This window comes from Branchiostoma belcheri, unplaced genomic scaffold, assembly GCF_001625305.1.
Source record: "Branchiostoma belcheri isolate BF01 breed outbred unplaced genomic scaffold, Haploidv18h27 scaffold124, whole genome shotgun sequence".
NCBI classification, from domain to species: Eukaryota; Metazoa; Chordata; class Leptocardii; order Amphioxiformes; family Branchiostomatidae; genus Branchiostoma; species Branchiostoma belcheri.
In genome coordinates, this window is record NW_017802647.1 from 800,523 (window position 1) to 824,413 (window position 23,891).

The 23,891-nt window shown below is 45.9% G+C and overlaps 1 protein-coding gene across 1 annotated transcript; it reads right to left on the reverse strand.

Moving 5' to 3' along the window:
- Positions 1–437: 437 nt before the first annotated feature.
- Positions 438–23,639, reverse strand: LOC109463275. The gene is made up of 32 exons (XM_019760015.1): positions 23,540–23,639; positions 21,746–22,387; positions 18,660–21,464; positions 18,345–18,477; positions 17,719–17,919; positions 17,449–17,624; positions 15,855–16,141; positions 15,435–15,596; positions 14,861–15,044; positions 14,612–14,733; positions 14,239–14,379; positions 14,028–14,127; positions 13,653–13,882; positions 13,152–13,400; positions 12,457–12,627; positions 11,939–12,149; positions 11,418–11,573; positions 10,998–11,113; positions 10,451–10,681; positions 9,877–10,047; positions 9,216–9,376; positions 8,657–8,816; positions 8,009–8,194; positions 6,403–7,575; positions 6,017–6,152; positions 5,208–5,428; positions 4,603–4,777; positions 3,502–4,466; positions 2,892–3,056; positions 2,251–2,409; positions 1,979–2,072; positions 438–1,818 (listed from the first exon to the last, which is right to left on the reverse strand). The coding sequence occupies exons 1-32, from the start codon at positions 23,637–23,639 to the stop codon at positions 557–559; spliced, it is 11,445 nt and encodes a 3,814-aa protein (XP_019615574.1). The 3' UTR covers positions 438–556.
- Between the last annotated feature and the right edge of the window lie 252 nt (positions 23,640–23,891).

A 23,891-nucleotide genomic window follows, 5' to 3' on the forward strand; every position in this document is an offset into this window, starting at 1 on the left:
AGTAAACCATTTATTACGGTGAAGGATTAGTCTGAAGATGGGTAAGATCCTGTAAATATTAGATACATAATAACAATTATAACACAAGCTTTTACTAACATTGAAAGTTTTAATCTTACACCAAAGATAAAGTAGTAATTCCACATTCCCATGCCAAAGCCTTGGCTCAGTGTTTGAGCTGTGTCGTATGATTGACAATCAGTGAAACATAAGAAAGGTGTGCAAGTCTACATTACTTATAGCAGTCATGGTACCTACTTGCAAATTTCTAGCAGAATTTCTGCAGAATTGTTGGCATTTTCTTGAATGTTTAACATGACAATATAATATACATGCCCTTTTATCTATATTGAGGAGTTAGTATTTAGTCCTGCTTGAAAAGGGTTTTTAACACTTCACAGAACACTTCAATGGCCCACAGACTTTGTGGCTGTCAGTAGAGTATGCACATATTTGAAAATTTGATGAATTTGTGCATTTACAGATTATATAAGTGCACCTGATTAAGGAAATACTGTTACACGTATGCTTGTTGGGAACTTCAAGTTAGCCCAATTTAGGGACCTTCTACGTCATCATCCTCTTCCATATCACTTGACGCCTCTTCCGTTGGCCAAGGGTTATCGTCGTCCTCTAAGTACTCCTCCTCTCTAGGTGTATTTTGCCGCTTGGAATCTTCCTCCTTATCCTTTGTTGGTGACTCCGTCCTGGGGGTGAGTTCAGGACTGTGGCGCGGTGTGAAGGCAGGTAGACCCGATGCTTTGTCTGAATCGCCGACCTCCGAAATGTTCCCAGCCATGGAGTGGCGGAATTTCAGCTTCTGAACCCGGGGGCGACGCCAGCCCGTAGCCAGCTGGACGGTCGTGCTACCTTCCCGGGACGGGAGAAACGGTCGTGGCGGTGGAGGGTACGGGGGTGACGGACAGTCGGTATCCACGGGACTGCTTGTCGCAGATCTGGCTCCGGCACGACCCCACGAGGCGTCGCCAAAATCCTCGTACTCCGACTTCTTGACATCTCTTTGCGAGTCTCTTTTCGGGGACACGGAGCTTCTTCGAGTCATCTTCTGTCTGCGATCAGAACGAGGCCTCTTCTTGTCGGCATTTTGCTTCTTATGGGTGCTTGGCACCCTTGGTGATATGGGAGGCTTGGAGGAAAGAGTGTCTACATCCAGATTTTTCTTGGGTCTGTCTGGGTCAGGGTCAGTCAAATCCTCCGCAACAGACGATTCTTTGGAGGCAATGTGGACCACCACATCAACCGACAGCGACGTACTGACCTTGTGATAAAACCTCTTTTCATCGCTCTTAGAAGATTTCTTTGTGTCACTCTTGGCAGGAGGAGTTGACCGAACTGCACCTCCCACCGGAGACGGGGTCTTGCTTCCATAACTTTGGGGCGACGGACCTTCTCTAGGCGTCACTGGGCTCACTGATGCTCGGTCTGGTGGTGTGTTACCTCTAGACGTCGTGCGAATTTGGTCTCTTGGATGCCCTAGCGGTGTCTGGCCGTGCTGCAGCTGCAATTCGAAGCTGTCCAGGCTGGCTGTAGGACTTTCATCATTGCGAAGGTACTTGAGCTCATCGTCAACATCTTCTGAATCTGGAGTCTCTGAAGGAGAGGAAGCCTGCATGGTGTTTTGCGGTTGGTCTACCGTAATATCACCGCCATACTGGCCGTACACATAGTGCAAAAGATGTTCAACTCTCCCCGGGAGGTCCGTAACGTCGAAGGCGTCAGCTGGGTCGGTAGGGTTCTCCACTGGTTCATTCATCTGGCTTGTCTCTGCGACTGGGAATAAAGTAGGTTGTTTTAGATGTGTACTTTGAACATTCACATTGTTTTAGCAGGTTTTAGATTATTCCTGATGGATGCTGGCAAAAAAAAAAAGATTTACGAAATTTTCATGTAGCACACATACAATTTAGGCCTGAGAATTACAAATATTTACGTGTCGAGCAACTGGGGCCGTTGGTATGAAATAAATACAATATACCTTCTTTTTCCTTTTCTTTTGTTGTGTTCTCAACATCTGGTATAGTCCGGGAGGAGGGCAAAGGACAAGTAGCCACCTGTAACAGATGGATTGGTTCATATAAGGCTCACTGTCCTCGGTTGGTCATGGTAAGAATCGACAAAATCAATCAATCAATCAATCAATCAATCAATCAATCAATCATCCACAGGCGTCACTTGCTTGAATATTTTTTGGAGCAAATGTGTAATGATATATTATAAAACGCACAGTACCTCGTGAGTGGTGCGGATGGATGGTTTGGGTTCCGGTTGGGGAGTTGTGGTCTTGATGGATGGAAGTGACGTCTTATCTGTCAACTTGAACATTGTCTTAAGACGGTGGATCATGAAGTCTGTCAATTCATTCTCCTTCTTCAGCCTTCTTACATCATCCTTAAGGATATTGAAAATGGTAGGTCATTGTCATATCATCATACAGTAACAAGAGAACAGTACTAGTATATACTGTGCCAGTGTTGGTAGTATCTTTGGGCATGTTGATGCCAAGTGATATTGTATATTGTAGACAAACATATTGAAACGGTTCCTAGCTAGCTAGAAAGGTAATATTTGCAAAGCAAATACATAATACATGTACTTACCTACACAAGGTCTAGCCTAATAAATTATTGCTCTGTTTATTCTCACTTAAACAATTCATATACCTGTATATATGATGACCAGCCCCAACTTTGCCCAGCCACTTGCTACATAATGTAATCCAACACCACAGGGCATCTGTTACAGCGTCATGTATAGTCATCTTAAAGGTACAGTGTAATTCATTTTATGGAAGAAGAAGAAGAAATGGAGCAAAACGATATGTTTCCTTCTATAAAGGTAGCATAATAGACGTTGTACTTTCTAACCTTGACATGTTTGATGGAATCCACGAGTATAGCCAGGAACATGTTGACAATGACCATCACCAGTGTGAGGATGAAGGTGAGGAGGAAGACACAGCTGAGCGGACTCGCCTTCAGCACCCAGGACAGGTCCACGTCACCCAGGAGAATCGCAAACATCATCTCCAGGCTGGCCTACATTTTGTACGTGTGCAGAAAGGAGTTTTTTTTAGCATAGTACATGCCCGTAGACAGAATTTTAAGGGGGGGGGGTCTTCTCAAGGTCTGCGAGTTTCCAAGGGGGTTCCGGAAAATTTTGAACATTGTACCCTCTGAAATGGCATTTCCTGTGTTTTTGAGAAGATTTCTAAGGAAAAATCAGACATAAATTTTTATTCAATGACAAAGTGAGCAGTTTTTCTACGATTCCAGCCCTGGTGGTGATACAAATCAGTCCATCTTTTAAATAAAAATATTGGACCTTTAGATAAAAAGTGGACCTTTGAGCCTTCCGACCTCCCTCCCCCTCTGGCTACAGGCATGAAGTAAGACTTGCTCTAGCGGACACTCTTGGACCACTATGGTCACCCTTGGATTTTTCCATATGAACATCCATATGAAGCAGATAGACTTTACGTACCTGAAAAGTCCCAAACCCGGCTAGAGTCGTCCCCAGCAGGAGGTATGTGACCTGACAGTACGCCAAGAAGATGACGAAGAACATGACGGTGAAATGGACCAGCTCATTGGTCGCCCGTCTGATGACGTAGGAAAGCATGGCCATCCGTCCGTTGAATCGCAAGAGCGTCAGAAACTTGGCTATGGAGGCGAACACCAAACAGGCGAGGACGTAACTGTAGACATCGTTCCACCAAGCGGCAGACTGGAAGTTAACGAAACCACCTCTTTCGTTCAATTTATCCAGAACGTCGTTACAGAAAGCCGTTCTTACTCCGTACAGTGCAACAGCCGCTACCTCCAGTACAATGAACGGTATCTCTACGCAGTTCCAAAAGCTTCTGAAATATTCCCTGCCTTTTCGTCTGATCCTCCGCCCCTCGCGTCCAATGAAATACAGCACGAACAGGCAGTACAGGGCCTTGCACGTGATGATCACGGGATCAACACCGTACAGTCGGACGCTTTGGATTCTGGGATACCTAGTGACGTCACCAACGGTTGTAAACTCCAGGACGATTGTCACTGCCATGAAAAGACTGGACGGAGGACTGTAGAGAGAAAACTCGACGAACACAGCACGCGTGTACTTGTCCAGCCAGGCAGTTTTCTTGAGACCAGAAAGCTGCGTCTTAGCACGCTTTGCGTTGTTCTTTAAGACAACAGCGTATCCACCACCTCTGTAAAGATGTAATTCACCATAAAAGGCCGCTGAGGTTAAATCAATGGCGTCTTCGTACCTCCAGGGAGCCAGGTCTTCCGTCTTTGGCGTCGTCATGGCATGATTGGTATTATTTCTATGGTTACTGAGGTCTGTCTGAGGTACCCATCCTTGTGACATGGAACGCGTGTCCTCATTGGTCCAGGAGTAGTCCACGTTGCACTTCGGGACAGTTGCTCTCATCACCACAGGTATTAGGCACTGGTCTGCTACACAAATACAAGTTGAGATATAACATACCATAAAAGATACCATAAAGTCAAACGCAAAAACACGATGACAATGCCATTTAATGAATTGAAGATATTCTTAGGCACATTTACTATCAAAGTTGCACTTTACTTGGTGTGACTCTAAGCTGTCGCAGTCGAACTCTTCCCACTCGGAAAGAAGTCCCATCGGAGATGAACTTTCTGTCACGTAGTGGAACACTGGTGTTGCTACAGGTTACGTCAGGGTACAGGTTCGGTAGTAGTACCTCCTCTGTCCACGTCCACAAACCGTCCACTGTGTGTATCTGTGAGACAACATAATCTGGCAGTCATCAGCAGCATAACTGGGGCTTCGTTATTCACTACATCAACAACAAGAAATCCGAGGTTCCCGAGAAGTACGCGATCCTCGGATCCTTAAATCTCCCCATGTCGACCGGCTGGAACCCGGCCAATGAGACCGTTGAGTTATTATTGAGTCCTTCTTCCTGTCAATCTTTCCCCCACCCACGTGCTGTCAACTTACTCTGTCTGGACAAACTGATACACAAAACCACAGCCCAGCCACTCAAAACAATACTCCGTGCCCGGAAGTAATAAGAGCGATGGAACTATCATTCCTGAACAATATGAGCAGAAAGACCCATCTTCTTTCAACCGGGACGGAGGCCGATACATACTAGATTCATTACAATGCGTTGTATTGAAACTACGATTGAAATACTGATCTCAAACCTGCTTGAACTGCCTGTTCTCCAGGAAGGTGTTGGTGACAGACCGGTGCAGGTAGTACGCGTGGTCGCCCCTGTTGTACAGACTGACGGTGACGATGACCGCCAGGAAAGCCAGGTGAAGTGCCGAGGTCCTCACCACGTCCTCCATCTTCAGCTCCTTGATCCTGACCTCTCGAGCCGAGCGGAGACGGTCCTGCTTCGGGGGCTGCGGATGAGGGCCACCTGGTGGAGAAGACAGTAAAAAACTAGAAAAGTAACATTTGCAAAGCAAACGCATAATGTTTACCTTCGGATATGGTCTGCTCTGTTAATTCTTACTCAAACACATTCACATACATGTATATGGTGACAGGAGTCTACATGTCTACTAAGAAATTGCAACATTATATAAACCCAACACCGGTTACTATGGTGACAGACGTCAACAAATGAGGCCATTGGCCAGGTCAGAGGTCACTGTTTGGAGAAGAAGAGGAAGAAACTGAGCAAAAATAATGTTTTCCTTCGGTAAACATAAAAAGAAAAGATGGGACTGAATGTTCGACTGATAGCAGCGGTGTTTTTGATTGACAGCAAATGAAACGTTAGAAGGAACAGAAAACTGAGAAGGGTGGAGAGAACTGGTTGTCAGATCGTCTGTGGTGCCCCAACTGTCGAATAATTAGACTAAGGGATAGATGAGATGGAATGATGAGAGTGGTAGACAGGACTTGTCGAACTACACACGTCTGTGAATCCGCCAACCACATGCTCCAGATGTTTTGAATATGATTTGGAAATGTTGCAGAAAAACAACAAAAAAGTACAAACGTTGGGTGTTTCTGTCAGGAACTTCTGCCTCGGCCTCTTCGTCTTCGCCCAGCTGATTATTGTCGTCCTCCTTTTCTGTTTCTTCTTCGTCTGACTTCTTAACTATCAGCGACACCAGAGCGGCCATCACTACCACCTAGAGTGGGACGGAACGTGTACTATAATAGATAATCAAAACAACCATTACCTGTAAAAAAACAAAATCACTAACAGAGGCAAACGACATTCAAAAAACTCAATCTACAACTAGCAATAAATGTATCTTCTAAAATTTAACATAAGAAATCATTAAAAAATTGATTTAATCTGTATAGAAATGCCAATACTACAATTGCTTGTATAGAGATTGGAAAGAACTGATAATAGAATAACAAGAACATACTTACTTTTACTGGTTGCACTACCAAAGCGTCCTGGAAGAAGGACAACAAGAAGGTAACCAGCCACTGGGTGGACTTGTTGTACCCCCACTCCAGCGAGTACAGTATGGTAAAGAACCCAGACATCATAGCGCCACCGTACACAATAACGTACGCAACCCACAAGAACCAATGGGGCAGCAGGAACGGCTTATTTTTCTTTGCTGTTTGCTTCTTCTTCTTGGTCTCGGGCTTTGCCTTCTTTTTCTCTGATGTTTTGTTCTTCTCTTCGCGTCTTTTGGCCTCTTCGAATCGGGCTACGCTTTCTTCTAAGCGAACGTGGAGAGGTTTCAGTTGTTTGTCTCCTGAAGTGTGGAGTGACTCAGTTGACACTGACTGGGCCATAGGGGCTTCAGAGTCGTCATAGGGAAGGATTGCGTTTGACCTTGGCAATGATGACGTGCGTTTGAGAGCCTGTCTACGCTTCTCCAATCCACGAGGGGTCGGCTCAATCTTAGATGGTTTAGCCCGGACTCTTGGCGTACTACCACTTTGCACATTGCTTGTCTCTTCAAAATCAAGATTTGTATCATTTTCAGTGTGACTATCTTCTAACGGTACAATTAAGCTAGTGGAAACGCAGTATTGTTGATTATTGGTTGCTGCGAGCGCGTCTCTAGACCGTCGCCTCCTGAGTGTCTTGGTCTCTTCCCCGTGTAGAGTCCTCACGTGCTGCACAACGTTGTGTGGTGTCGAAGCTTCAGTTTTCGAACCTTCACAAGTCTGTTGCACTGGCGGTTGTTCATTTCTATCGGCCAATGATGGCAGGGATTGGTCTTCATTTTTTGCCCTTCCCGAATCCCCTTTTCCTTGACTTTTCCTCGGTAGTTGCGGACTGGGACAGTCTGGCTGCGGATCTTGTTCTTTTGTCAAAGTTGTAGACATTTTGTGCGGCGACCCTACATCTTTCGTATGTAGATTTTGTGTATGTTCTGTCTCGTCTGGTTTGTTGTTTTCTTTCTCCTTGTTTGATGACTTTTCACGGGGCTTCTCGGTGTCCCTTTTCGTCAGTGATGACGAACTTACTGCTTTGATATTCTTGCCGTAATTCCCTTTGCTTGGAGCCACCTGATCCTTGGCACGTAGCTTACGGAAGATGTTGACCACAAGGAGGTTGACCGGTAGTACGACAAGCGTGCTCTGTAAGACATTGAGCAGACACCTCAAATAGTAGTTTCTTTAAATTATGTAAGCAGAGAACCTTTAAGATATCAATACAATTGTCTCATTGATAACTGACGAAATTACGATAGCAACAGATAGTGGCTCTACAATAAAAATCTGTTACAGTTGGTGGCATCTAGAAGTGATGCGGTTGCTTAATTATACATGTATCAGTATGACATGATAGCGGACAATGTTAATGTTGGGGATCTAGGAAGATGTTAAATACTGTTGGTATTAAAACATATGTGTAACTATCGTTACATGCTTTGTTATGATAGGAACAGTGCACATGTTAATGAAACAATAGCACGAAGGCCGGGACGGAGGCAGATACAGACGTCTGGGTCCCCTACATCCGTTACAATGTGCCGTATTGTAACAATGACTACGACGGGCATATTGTCACCTGTATGCTGATGGAGAGCTCTTGATATGTGATGGAGAACAGTCCCAGGTGCAGACCGGGTGCGTCCGGGTCCAGTGGTGCCTGGTAGAACATACAGCTGGTGATCATACTGGTGAAGAGCAGGAGCAGGCAGCAGGACGCCCGCTGTACCCGGGTGAACGTACTGCGGGTGGGCCGGGACAGCACCTGCACGGGAAGAACATACAGGCAGATCCGCCTAGGAGCAAGGTCATGGCACGGTGACTTTGGTCATCGGTCGTCGTACGATTCGGATGACGAATTCTAATCAAGCCATGAAAGGCTCTCAACCACAATGGGGCAATGATTTATGGCAGCGTATTTTGTAACAAGACAGCTAAATTTTGCAGGACACATGCACGACTATCCCGAGAATGCGCCCACATCGTAGGACGATAGTGCGGTAGGGTCTCCAGAAAATGCGAAAATATGCGAAAATTTCGCAATTTCTGGAGACCCGTGCGATATATGTGACCGGGCCGTCACACAGAAAGCTTACAAAACGACGCTGCACTTTTTTCAGTTAAGGCAATGATATTGAAACGATAACGACACAGAATCTGGTAATATAAAAGGAAGCCCGATTTTTAAACAGTTTGTTAAAACCCTCTACACTGTTACTACACGAACCGACATCCATAGATGCCCGTCGGTCATGTTTTTGCGAGAGTTGGAGACGAAGAGGTTCTGGAACTGCAGGACGTCCTCCTCTCCTGCCGCCGGTAGGAGGCGCTCCACCACCCCGTCACCTTCCTCCACCGCCAGCCACTGGCCACAGAAAAAGTACGTCCTGCAGAAACATGCAATTTAATATATGAAACCAATGACAATGAAATATCGCTAATTGCTAACTATTGCTAAAACTATTGCTATATCTAGAACTATGTCTGAAGGGTTTGACTTCTCTTTTGTAAACCATGGAAGACGTAATGTCCCACCTTTTCTAAAAAATTGTGGGTTTTGGGAAGTTAAAAGAAGAATAGTTTTTTATTTGTCTGTACGTTTTGGGAAATTGGGATAAATTCAAACAGATGATTCTCGTGAATACATACAATTGCAAGTTTGCTCTTGTTTCCTTTGTTACACAATCTCTTCTTTTTTTGCTTATTATGTGAAAGATGATAACAGTGAAAAGACATGAGCCAAAGAATTTTACGGTTGCGATGTTAACTCTCTCTTTGTGACTCACCGCTTTTCCGTTTGTAGATCTGTGATGATGATCTTGTCAAGGAACCAAGATGCATTGCGGCCTTTTCCGGAGTTGTCGTGCCAAACGCGGAGGTACTGCAGGTTGCCTAGGCAACGGGGGACGCTCAGGAGAAAGTTGTTGACGCTGCCGCGATCAAAAACCTGTGGTGAAAGTTGCAGTTGTAAAAGGTACTGTGGAAAATTGTTACATATTTTAGCATGTAAAGAAATCGTTAACCGTTTCCTGTCATGTTGATCTTCCGTAGATATTCTTCCCTTAGATATTCTTCCCATGCTTGCCTCAATACGCTCTATTAACTGTCAGAGTTGGGAGACCAATGATAGCATTGAAATTATCGGTTTTACCAATGAGAAAGTGACTGCATTTCCGTCAAATGTTTGCAATTTTATGTGTATATTTTGCATTTCTACGTTTCGAGGGAGGTGGGCGGTCACCAGGGTTAGCATCGGTGGTCTAGCATTGAAATTATCGGTTTGACCAATGAGAAAGTGGCTGTATTTCCGTCAAATATTTGAAATTTTATGTATATTTTTGCATTTCTATGTTTTAAAGGAGGTGGGCGGTGTATCATGCTGATATTCAGATGGTTGAGTTGAGAAAGCAAGTTGAAACTTTGCAGTTTGTCCTGATCTTGGGGTACCTTCTTCCCCTTGTCGTCCAGTCTCCTGGTCCCGGTGTCACCCTTGTCGCTGGACAAGACGAACCCGATACCGGACCGAGTCCCCGCGTCCTTGCGCATGCCCGTGTAGACCGCCAGCTGGTAGTGGTACGAGTGTCGGACGTCGTTGTCGACGAGCGGTGACACGCCCCACTAAAGACGCACAGAGAAAATGGTTAGTATCAGTATTATTTCTTGACAGCATACAGTTTGCCTTTCAGAAAAAAAAACGGATAGAAAATGTGACAAGAATACAGAACGTTACATATATAATCATCAAAAAGTACTCTTTATGTCTGGGTTTTCATGCATCATAAATATCATATGATGATATTGAATTTAATTGAGTTACCTGAGGGTAGAAATCAAGAACTGGAAGGATGATTTGCAATATTAGATGTTTCCTAACACAAGAAAAGCAAAGTGTATTTTTGTCCAAATGCCTTAATTTATTAAAGAAAATCTATCATATTAACTATTTTCAGTGTTTTTGGTGTCTTGTGGTACTTACACTGCTACTGATCATAGAACAAGATTTCATAGCTTAAGTGGTTACCTTAACGATGTCTTTCCGGTCGGCCCTCCTCGCCAGCCCCACGACAATGCAGTACAGCCCGATGATAGACAGGACGGTGGAGAAGACCGGCGCGTTGTCACTCAGGGACGCGAACTTGGAGAACACCGTGGAGAAGTCGATGGTGTTCGGAGGGACGACGAAGTCACTCCCGAATGACGTCAGGTGAGAGCATAGACACTTTGTTGTTTTGACCGTGGACATGGGGCTCACCTAGCGGATGTAATGGAGAATACAGCGATGTAACATTCAGACCTTGAACCCTTATCGTTCCTTTACGCTATTCATCCAAACTAGGTATATTGCCGGCGATGAAGACTTTCTTGACTGTCATGAGCTAAACTTTGTGGTCAAAGCAGGCACCAAGATTTTTAAAAGCAGGACGCGATCTAACTTTTTAGTAGTTTCGCTCGCTCTCTCTCTCTCTCTAGCTGCTTCAACTCTAACTCAAAACTACTGTAGCTAAGGTTGCTGCTTATTTCTTCGACTGCCCTACCTCCTTGGTCTTTCCAAATATCAAGGGCCTTACCCTGCAGCCGTTCTGCCGCCACATTTCCGTGTGTGTGTCCCAGTACCTACACCCTGACGTGAACGTTGCCACTCTTACTGTAAGGTTGGAATCTGGAGGGTCTTCTTCTGGTAGAACTGTAACATGTCATGAAGACAAAAGTTACACACATATTTCCACGTGACCGTTTCCAGCAAATAATCATACAGAAAGTGCGTGTAAAAAGGTAGGCATCTCATAATCAACATCAAGAAAGAAGATGTTGTAAAGTTCAAGCTTTGTTTCAACACAAGAAAGGAACTCACCATAAATTTTCGGTCGATCTCATCAACCTTCGTCAGATGTGTGATGCACTCGCTGACTCTCCTGAACTTTACAACTATGGATTTTACCAACACAGATGAGCTTTCATTCGAAAGAAGCTTTATCAAATATTCCTACCTCTTGCTTGTAACCCGAGGTAGTAGATTCCCTTCTGTAGCTGTTCTGTGTCGGGTATGAACAGGGTGTGAGCCAGCTCGTCGGCCGCCTGGTGATCCACGCCCTGCCATGTCTGCAGCATGTCGGCCGCGGTGGAGTCATCCACGGCCCACACGTCTAGGAAAACACAGGTTAGAGACCAACTGTAAAACGTTTCTGTGAGAACGTAGGTTTGAGACCAAAACGTCAGCTGGTACAAGCGTGAGAAACTAACGATGGTATTGACACATAGATCTATTGGAGAGGTGCGGAGGATTTCGTTTTTCTTTGAAAACCTATACCGTACGTTATTGTGTGGTCGAATATGTAGGTTAACAGTACAAGGTAAAATTCATGTATACAGCTACATATGACTGATAATAGGACGGCAAAGGTAATTGGCACTGAAAATTCCTCAACATCTACATGATTTCCAGATATTCTGGAAAATGGCAATCTCGATAAAACGCACAGGTATATGAATTATATATGAAATGCCTTACTCGTTTTGTTCTGGTGGTTCTCTGTCACACGGGGTATGACCGCACGGAAGTCGAAGTCCCACGGGGTCGCCTTGCCCCCTCGCCGCAGGTACACCGTCAGCGTCACGGCGGGGTCCTCGGGGTAGACGAGAACGTGCACGGAGCTGTTGTCTGTGGGCACTCGGAACGTCACGCTGTAGATCTTCAGCCGTGGGAAGGTCAATTCTGTGAACTGTTCAAACGTTGAATGCATATTTAGAATTCCATCTAACATGTCTAAACCACGGTATGCGTCCTAAGAACATTTGCATAAATATGCATTTCTAGCATGATTTTCTGCATAATAGCAGCCATTCCCATCCGAGCTCTCGAGCAATTTCGTACCTACCAATCTCCTCCTCCCGACAGTTTAGCGGGGTTGGTACATCTTTTCCCCAGATACAGCCCCCCCCCCCGAAAAGAAACCGCCGCGCTCTAGCCACGCTCGTAGAAACAAACGCTAGCCGGTAGAAAGTCTACGCAGGAGGCCACGTGTCTACCTGAGGGGGATGATCTGCCGGGTTGCTCAGCTCGATCGCCACCTCGTCCCGCAGGCCCCGCATCTCCAGCTCGGTGCCGCCCTGAGTCCGGAACTCCAGGGACAGGACCGGCGACTTGACGAGCGCCGCGCTGTCCACGTAACTGAACGGATTCTTCGGCATCGCCAACACCTGTAAACGGATTCGTCATATCAAAACTGCATGATAAATGACAGTATGCGTATCAAACTGTTTTTGAAGACAGGTGTCGAACAAGAAACGAGATTTTATCCCCCTACCCCCCCCTACCCCTCTATCCCCTCTCCATCTATCCATCTATCCCTCTATCCCATATCCCCATCCTCTATCCATCTATCCCTACTCCCTCTATCACCTATCCCTCTGTCCCCTACCCTATCCCTCTATCCCCCATCCCTCTATCCCTCTATCCCCTTGTAGATGCTGCTTGGGGTATCCGTGAATGTTTTGGAATTGCGCGGAAACCACACACACACACACACACACACACACACAGACACACAGACACACACACACACACACACACACACACACGCACGCACACACACACACACACACACACACACACACACACACACACACACACACACACACACACACACACACACACACACACACACACACACACTGCCAAACAACGCGACCGAAAACAATACTTCCGTCCCCGAAGTACATACCTTACAATCCACGAGAACGCCCGTTGTGTTCATGTCAGCAAACATGACGTCTTGCTCGGGTAAGAGGAAGTTGCCGCTGATCGTGCGCATGCTCCTGTTCGTCACGGCGTAAGGCTCGTCCCGCTGCAGCTGCATTTCCAGAGTCGGGGACATGAGCTGCACAGGGGGCGCTCCTGGCAGGACCCGCTTGAACAACGTACTGGCCACGTCTTCAACTGCTTGTAGGGCTTGTTCAGCTACCTTTTTAGCCTGTTGGAAAATATAACAAATATAGTTTTATTTATCGTTATTGATACCAACAGCGATGAAAGATGAATTAAGACCCCTGACCGTCCTCACCTTGACCTCTTGAAAATCGGCTTAGGCCGAAGAGTTTTGTACGTAGTTTCAATAAATAAAGGCTGAAAAAAGTACAGGAAATACGGATTTCCCCCTCTCCTCTCCCCACCCAGAAACATCATACTACATCATAAGATACAAAAATAATACTTAGTATCTTACTGTGTGTCGTTTTCTGATGACTTCTTCGACGTTCTGTTCCTCCAAAGGTTCTTGGTCGTCTTGTAGATCTCCCTCGTTCGTCTCTGCTGTTTCTTCTTTCGGCTTACTTTCAGGAGGCGTGTCTGTCTCCCCTGTGTCTTCCTCCACTCCAAGCTCCTGTGGTTCCAACACAATGCCTTCTACTGGCAGGACAGACGCCTGGAGGACATTGCCGAGACCTCCTATCAAGTCTGCGGTGAGAGAAAAAAACAATGTCTGTAAAGGTATATGAAGAGGCAAGTGAGGCCAACGAAGTTCTTGCTACCTTTGACCAATTTTACCATCATTACGAAATTTGGTACTGCCTTGTTGATGAGGCAGATGATTATGACCTACCATTGGCTGCGTTTCTGACGTCATCTGTGTCCGTTTCGTCCTCGATCGCGAAGGTGGACAAAGCACTGACCATATCCTTCAGTACGTCCACTACGGTCAGCTGTAGAAAGATTCAAACAAGAGATACAAAGCATGTAAGGCATTAGAAACAATATGTAGGTTTGATAACACAGTTAGGACTACGGATAGCAAACACCAGTAGAGGTTGAACCTGAGAGCCTTCGTTGACCTCGTCAGTCCGCTGAGTGACAGCCTTCATGGCCGTGGCGTACTGCTGCACGGCGCCCAGGTCCTGTACCCCGCCCATGCTCTTGGACGAGTCGGACAGCTTCTGCACCAAGCTGCTTCTCATCTGCAAGAATCCAATCAGTGTTGACGTCACACTTCAATGAAGCCACGTGACAAGCCTCACTGGGTCAGTCTACTGAGGAAGACCAGAGTGACTGATCGAAAGCTCTAGGTGAGAGAACCTTTTGTGTTGGATCTAAAGTTTTAACTCTAAACATGTAACCACCAACACAGATGAACTTTCATGATAACAACAACAGCTCCTACTGCCGCATGAAGTCTGTGGCCCTACTCACCTCAACCCTCTTGGTTTTTAGTTGGGCCTCCTCCTCCTCCTGTCGTCTCGTCTGCTCCTCTTCAAGCTCTCGTTCCCGCGCCAGGTCTACCTCTGTCTTTACCTCGGTGACCACACGAACAGCTATGTAAAACCAAGAAGCTGTTAGCACAGTTCTCTCTACCACACTTCCCATATCGGGGTACTGAATTCAACTGTTCTTTGGCATGTCTTTCAACTGGTCATATGTGGAAAATACGAGAGAGCTTACTCGATGTGGTCAGCATCGCTGTGCTAGTTTCGGTGACATCTGTGGGTGCCAGTGTGGTCATGTTAAGGGTTGTAGCGTTCTCAGTTGTTACAATTTCTGTGGGTGCGGCGCTCTCTTCGACGTCGACTTCTTCAATGTCCTCTTCCTCCTCTAGTTGGCCGATTTCCTTCTCCGTCTTCTCTATCTGAAATATGAACACCGATGAATTCGTCCTTTTCGTTTGCCTGTGGTGGCTAACACCCCATTTACAATGTACATGTATATCATCAGAAGGGAGATCAAAATGCAACAACACAAGCATAAATCAAAAGAAATGAAACACAATCCGAATATGAAATAGTAGATTTCAGACGCCTGGGTATTACGTATGCAATCCTCGAATCCGTTCTAGCTCCCGTCCAGATCTAACACCATTTACTTCCTGCCATTCTGCCTTCTCCACCCTCGTGCCGTCAACCTACTCTGTCCGGACAAATACACAAACCCACAGCTCAGCTACCCAAAACTAGGATTCCTTACACGAAAGTGATAATCCGTGAAAATGTCCGAAATGATGTTTTCAAGTACAACTCACCACAATGGCGTCGTCCCCGCGGTTGTTGAGGAGCGAGGCGACGCTGACGATGAGCTGTGTGGCGGCCTGGATGTTTCGGGACTGCAGCATGGACTCCAGCTCCGCCCCGCCAACAACCTCCTCTAGCGTGGAGGTCAGATTCACGATCGGCTCGGGGTATACCTGGACACGGCGGGGGAAAACATTAACAACAGCCAGATAAGAGCTTAAAACGTGACGATATTGACAGAAGCTTAAACCAATGAGACGAGATACAAAATTTAACTGCTAACTCTACATCAGCATTCAAACATTTCAGAACTATCTTCCTTCTTAGCATCTCCTTTAAAATGGACAGCAAGGAAATGTACTCTCTGCTCTGTAAAACTTATGCCTGTGTCTACTACGTTGACGTACCTTTATTTACGTCCGTTGACTTACCTTTACTGGTATCATGACATCTGTAGATTCGCCCGTTGCGTCAGTTATGGTCACGACGACATTGTAGGTGTAGTTGTCGTTCTTTGGTCCCAACTCAAACGGTGTCGGAGGGATAAAAGACTGCAGTCCGTAGTAGATTAACGCAAATTCTCTGGCGCCAAAGTGACGAGATTTGAATTCATAGAAAAGTCCCTTCCCGTGATCCTTTGCCGGATCTCGCGAGAGTCTGTCACTCTCGTCCCGCCAGTTCTTGCACCTGATCTGAAAGGGCGTGGCCAGGGCGTATCCTGGGAACCAAGTACTTGATTGTCATTCTGAGATCATTAATAATGTTAACTTAGCACTCCAGTTTAAAATCAAACAGTCATTTTAGATTTAACTTTCTTTATGAGGGTGATTCAGATTCAGATTTTATTACCAATGACATAGCAGGTACAATATAAAATCAACACCTGAATTGCGTCATTGCTTACAGATCCGTCTTTAAAATCCAAGTATAAAATTCATAATACATGCTAAAATACAATTCTAAAAGTCATATCAAGAATAAGATAAAAAGCGATATCAGGTAACCTATTTACAAAATGTTTCTGGTGAGAGCAACAGACACCTACATGTATGAGCGTGTGTTACAGGTCAGCTTACACAAACTCAGGGCTAGGATTACAAGTACGAGAAGTTTTTACAATGTGATGTCGTGTGGCCCTATCACCGATCTTGTGCCCCTGGGAAAGGCACCTCACATTACTTTCCTCACTCCACCCAGGTGTAAGATGGGTACCTGACTTCGGTTGGGGAGGTAAAAGGCAGTGGAAGGACAAGGATGGGCTCCGACTTCCAATACCGTGCCCAAGAGACAATAGATTAACAATCCACTGCCCCTTCGGCCTGAAAATGGTTACGGGACTACCTTACCTTTATCTTTCTTTATGAATATATGGAATTTCACCTGTTTTGGGCGTGACGTCGCATGATCCCCCGTATGGCGGCAGATTTGCGGAGAACTCGTACTCCGTGAAGCCCGCCTCGTACCCCCGCTGCTTGCCCGTCAGACGGAAGCGGTACCACCTCCCGCCAACCAGCGACCCGCCTTTCAGCACCAAGGACGGGCTGGTCGTGCCTGGAACGGAACGGAGTGGAACGAGTGTTGAGAACTAACTTCCGTTAATTGCTTAAAGTACATTCAATAGCAAACAAAACTCTGCTAACTGAAGAGCTGTTTCTTATGTCCACCAACAGCCGTCCTTTCAGGACCAAGGACGGGTTCTTCGTGTCTGGAACGGTTGTTGACAACTTACTAGTACTTTCGTTACAACGTTAAATGCATACAGTACATTCAACAGCAAAGAAAAACTGAGCTAATTGAAAAGCTATCTTTTTGTGTCCACCTCCCGCCAACCAGCGACCCGCCTTTCAGCACCAAGGACGGGATCGTCGTGCCTGGAAGGCCTGTTGACAACTTACTTCCCTTATAGCATTTAATTCATACATTCAACAGCAAAAAATCTCACCTAATTGAAAAGCTATTTTTATTATGTCCTCTTGTTTTAAATATTCCATGATTTCCTGAGATAGAGCTCTCTCTACAACGTACCCTTGTAAGTCATTTCGTTGAGGTTGGGTATTTCTGTAACGACGTCCACGTCTTTCTGCAGATGGAAGATCTGCCAGCTGTAGTAGGTAGTCAGGCCTTGAACACACGTCAGGCACGTGACTGTCAGCTGAAAATCACGTGATGGGTTCATCTTGGACATGCAGTTGATATCGCAACTATGAGGAAGGAGGGAATCAAAGTTTAAAGATGCTGGTAATACAAACATGTTAAAAGGCTATATGCAGAAAACAGGAAGTGGTAACCTCTGACCTGATGATGAGTTCCGGTGGGTCTCCCGGGCTGATGTACACCGCTTGTTCGAACCAGCCTACCCGGTCGTCCTTCGTGACCCGGATGCGGAAGACGTAGGTCATGTTCGCGAAGAACCAGAAGGTGTTCAAATTCATGACTCCGGCGGAAACGTTCAGTCGTCCTGGGCCGGTTCCATAGCATCCGCCATTGTCAAGGGTCCTAAACCAGGGGTAAATGTGCAAATGTGAAAGTAAATATACCATGACATCTTGTCTTATGACTCTATGGGAGGAATGGGACCTTTCGTTGAAACCTACTACAATGTACTACATCAGGGTGGTCAGATACTGCACAAGAAGGTTTTGTTATCCAGCAATCAATGTTTTTTCTACATTCGACATTTAGTTGACCGTCTGTCACCTTCTTCAAGGCAACACTGATTGGTTCTTGTTGCCCTGCAGAAGGTGACAGACAGTCACCAAAATGTTGGGTGAAAACCCTCTTGTTTCTGAATAAAGAACCTTTTAATACAATGTAGCACCAACTGTCTGCAAAGGTGGTGTAACCGTTGTTTACCAAGGCAAGGGGACCTTTGCAAGTTTTCCAGGCAAATATACAGTTATTGTCACTGCCTTTCATCTCACCTGTCTTCGAGAATCAGTTGTAGCTCGTCCTCAGATGGGATAGTTGTGACAGTGGTGTCCAGCTCATCCCCCGTCATCGGGAATTTCTCATGTCCACGGCGGCAGAACCAGATGTACTGCAGGCCAGTTTTGTCTAAAAAAATGAACGTCACACACTTTAAAACTGACTACACAGGAATTACATGGTCAGGTCATATAATGGTGAATACATCTATATTGGTAAATATACATATGCAGGTATTTGTACTTATGCAAACAAATATTACACACGGCTGAATATAAGCTTTCAATCTGATGCTACAGGGATTTACATACCTTCGATGTTGCCAACGTCTGGATCGTAGGTTTCTTTTACCCCGTCAAGTTCTAGGGTCTTGTTGAAGCCCACAGCTCGTGACGTGCCTCCCCTGATGGCGACTACTAACGGAGACTTCTCTATCTCCGCAAACATGCTGTCCTGCCCGACCATCCCCGGCACACCGCGCATTGCTACCGTCAGGGTTATCCTGTACAACCCGTACGGAAACGTTCTTGCGGGGAAAAGTCTCTGCGGTGTCGGTGATTCCGATGTGGAGACGAATTCCAGCTGGGGCTCGATCAATCCAGTTTTGGCGTCAGCGACGTTGACGACTCTGTTGACAGTCCAGGTGAAGTTGGCCAGCCTGGTCACTTCACATCGCACGACGACGTCTGCCTCTGACTTCAGGCTGGACGATCTCATTCGGACGACAGGGGAGGTGGGGTAACGCCCGAACTTCATCTGCACGTGCGGGAAACTGCACGTTAGGGGGCGCGTGGTGATGTATAACTTGATCTCGGCTACGACTCGCGACACCTTGTTGACACCCTCAGCGGTGACTACATAGCCAGCTTCCGTGTCGTACGAGTGAGACATGTTGATGGTATAGTTCCGCGACTCCACGAATATCACATCGGTTTCATTGTACTGCTCTTTCCCTTTACATGCAGTGACTCCGTAAAGATACCTGCTTGACCCGTCACCGAAGTCCCACAGTATGCAATGTTCCTGGCCGAATTCTTCCACATCAAGGGTGAAGTTTAGAACGATCCCCGTGCTCCTCTCTCCAACTGCTGTGAAGGAGCGGAATTTTATACTTCTCTGTAGTTCAACAGACGTCGTCACCATGTCGCCACTGATGGGGTTGCTGACGTTGGCTATGACGTGGTACGTCCCGACGTGGTCAAACTGATGGGACGTCTTCAATGACGCCGTGGCGTTGTCCTGACCGTCACCGAATGACCACTGCGTGGTGACGTCGCCGTCGTCGGTGTCAAGTTGCACCGTGAAGATGACCGGCTCTTCCACCGGGAGTAGCTTCCTCTCAGGCCCGTATCCGGGTTTTTCAAACTCCCCATCCACAACCCAGTAGGAAGCGAGGAGGTTGGTGATAGAGATCGGTTCGTAAACGTGGACATCTGTTTCGAAGACCTGGAAGCTCAGTGCGTTCGAACAATTTGCACGCGCGACGAGAAGGCCGAAAGCACTCCGGTTGAAAACGTGGGAAAGTTCGTAAAAGCTCGTGGCCGTGAAGTTGACGGGTTCAGCGTCACTCATGGTCCCATCTCCAAACGAGATCTGACAGACCGCCGTAGCCGCCCCTGGGATCGAGTCATCACCAGGCAGCATGATCTCGTACACAACTTCCCCCGGCGGGTTCGAGACTGGACTCGAACTGCGCAGGCTCAAACCTTGAACAATGTTATCCACAAGCACATGTGCCGTGGTCTCTTGTTGGCCGAGGTTGTTGAATGCTGCTAAGTACACTTCGTACTCTCCAATACGAGGTAGCGAGAAGGACACGTAGCCCAGTGACGAAGAACTCCCATCATCCTCTGCGGCGTGCACCCCCATAGGCGATCCTTGTATGTCCCAAACAAGATGGACGTCAGTTCCAGACCATGCTTTTGCCTGCAGAGCAACATTTTGTCCAGGGGTAGCGTAGGTGATTTCGCCGGATATCGTTAGATTTGTTATCTGCTCTAAGACGTTTACAATTCCTATTTGCCTCAAAACAGGCGTCACAAGATTGAAAGCAGAAACAGCTATGGCGTACGTCCCCGGGCAATCGTAATGGTCTGGTCCAAGTTGAAAGGTCAGATTTCCGAGTGCTGAGTTGAATTCTCTGTATGCCACCGATGAGTCATTCCCAATCGCAAGCCAAAACGTTGAGTTGGTGCCATTAAGGATGAGACACGAAACGTTGAATGAGTCGCCATACTCAACATCTAACATCTCGGTCATGAGTTGGAATTCTACGCGGTCCTGCAAGAGGGCGTTTGTCTGTGCTGTCATACTGCCAAGATGATTGCTGCAATTCAGTTCCACCAAATAGTCACCAGCCTTGGGGAAAATATGTGTGTTGGTAAAATTTGATATTTGCTTTGCGACAAATTCCACAACAAAACCGTCTCCATATGACAACCAACATGTAGCGTCCTGACCCCCCACGAGGAATGGTTGAATCTCTGGAGGTCGATTTGGTTCAGCTGGTATAGCCACGACTTCAACATGCCGGATTGGCGTTTCCAGTGACTCAACTGTGACGTAAAATGTCCTCCATACGCTGCTGATGTCGTTCATTGCAGTTATATTCACCACGAAGGTCTTCGCTTCCTTGAAAACGTGGTGAACAACCCCGTTGCTCGACTCTTCCTCGGGTGTGTCGTCACCGAACCGGATGTAGAACGTGACGTCACTTCCTGGCTTTATCGAAAAGTTGAACCGCACCAGGTCAGATACTAAGATATAGGGTTGACTACCTTCCGCTTCAAAAACTATCTCTGAAATCGGCTCAGGATCGGACGGCTCCGGAATAATAAGCCCAGACGAGCGAAAAACACTATAGGCCCCTTTAGAACCGCATATTTGAGAAGAGTCACCAGAACAAGGTAATGAACACTCCTTCGATGTCAAATTCAACATGGCGTCCGAGGTGCAAGAACAACTCGAGCCATTGGTCAGCAGAGACATGACGTAACCGCCCCTCCCACATGTCAGCCGGCAGACTGTGACAGTCATGGTGGTCGCGTTCATTGGCTGTTGGATTATCTCCCTATCGCCGGTTGAGTTTCTCTTCTGGCATCCCAGGTAAAGGAAATCTGTGACAGACAAAATATCATTACAATAGATCCTTACCTTTTACAGAATGTCTCTTGACACTCTTTTATCTTACGAAACCATATGCATATTATCAATCGAATGCATCTTACTATTGACAGTGTTTGCCTAGTGCTGGCAAACGAAATCACTTATTCGGGCGGTTGAAACATGCGTCAGTTCTCATGTGAAGAACCGTAAACGGTCCCACTTTCAATACGCAATATGTTTTATATGACAACATACACTGTCCATTTGGTTCAATGTACAACGTTTAACTTACTGTGTATGGTTAGACTTTCAACATCCACAACTTTGCTCCAGAAGGATAGCTCATCAACAGTGACGTCCCCATATCCATCCGCCAGGTGATTCGGCTTCCCGACGTTGAAGGCCTTGAACATGTCGTACTGCTGAAGTGTTGACGCTGTCCTGTTTGCACCCAAGGCGTCTGATGCCACAAAGTCCCCATCCACGTACAGAGTAAGCCCTGCATTTGTTCTCCATGTAAATAAGATATGTACCCATAATCCCTCCATTAGGTCAAAGGTAACTTTCCATTCTCTCCACCAATCACCGACGCCTATCTCGTATCCATCTTCTGGCTCGAAGTCTAGATAGAACCCTTGCGACATCGGAGTCTGCCCGCCTGTAGAGAGAATAAAGCTACGCTCTTTTGTTTTATTTCCCGGTTTGATCCATGCAGCGACTGAAAAGCCTCGAACACAGTTCGTCAGTGATGATAAACAGGTTTCTGGGAATTCTCCAAGGTCGAGGTGCTGTTCATGTCCGTTCAGATAGGTGGCGCGACCGATAACGCCGTCCACTAGTGACGGGGAACCGTGCGCGTGTGCACGAGGTGTAGAATCGCTACCATCGCCGATTGTCATCTCATCCATTGACCAGTGGTAATCAGCCATGAGACCTGAAGACATGAGACGAAGACAGGACATTGAATTTAAAGGTGGCAAATGTACATGATCACAAGTAAATTTATTACGATGCGTGGCACTTCATTCACTCAGCTTTCAAACCTTCTTCAACTTTATTTGTCCGCCGACAACTGTTATGAACAGCAAGGGTTGTATCAAATGCTATCTGAATATTTCATGTCCTTTAGTCAAAAGGGAGATATAAACTAACTTGTCTGTATTGAGTTATTTAAAGGACTACCACACAAGCGTGTTCGTGAGCGTGATTTCCCCAGTGAGTAGGTGACATTTGGCTCCATCTTCCAGTCCCATGGATCTTGTTTTGTGAGACGTGGCAATACGTGATTGCACTGGTGATGGTGTGGTGCAACCACAAGAAAATATGTATTCCAGACACCCATTGAAACACTATTGTTTTGCTTCTAGGCAAAATTGATGATGATGATGAAATGGTTTATTGAGGATAAAAACACTGGCAGCCTTACATAGGCTGAATTGTGGTTCTTTAATAATTCATTCATCTTAGACTAATTGGCAACATAATACAAAATTCTTATCAAATAGATTAAAACAGGAAGGTACGATCATTCAATATAAATTTCCAGACATATTAAAAGCAAATTGAAGACTACATTTTGAAACGTTTTACTCATAAGATATCCTATATAGATGGAGGCCGCACAAATATTTACATGTCGTCATTCATCAAAAATTGAGTTAAACACATGAAAAAATTATTCCACAAACAATTTTGGGTATGTAAGGCTGAACAGAAGGCCAGTCGATGTTATGTAGAGGCAGTGAAAAAACACCGAACTTGTTCTCACGAAAAGTAGATTCAGTTGTGAACAAGATACAACCTATACTATTGTAAAACAATAAGAGCTGTACATGTTGCTACCGTCAAGAAAATGTCTCGGGAACGTCCATGCTTCGGGGATATAGGAGACTTCTTAAATGCTTTTTAAGGTACAGAGAAACTGAAACTATATGGTTAGAATCTCAGTTAGTATCGTCAGGCATCTTCAACAGAGGTGAAGCATGATGTTTTTTCTAGTGTAGTTCCAGATAGTAATATTTTTCAGTTGTTGAGTAATATCAGTTAGTATCAATATGTAATGTCTAAAAATTGACGATAGGCATACCTTGTCCAGTCCCCACAGCCATGTGTGCAGCAGCAAACACCAGCAAGGTCAGCTTCGTACCGACACTGATGCTCCTACAGCACAGTAGAGGCTGCAACATGCTTCTTGATTTTTGAAAACTTATGTCTACCATGGCACCTACTATGTACATCTACATTAAACAAAGATCTAACTACAGAATTCGTTTCCGTCAGACAAATACGCGAATTTCAATACAGAAGAGGGGAGTCGACTTGTAAACCTGGTTCCTCTTCGTGCAAGAGGTTTTTGATGTTGGGATTTGCGTGATTGACTTTCTGTGATCTTATCGTTGCATTAGCATACTGTTCCCATGGTTTCTACCAAACGTAAT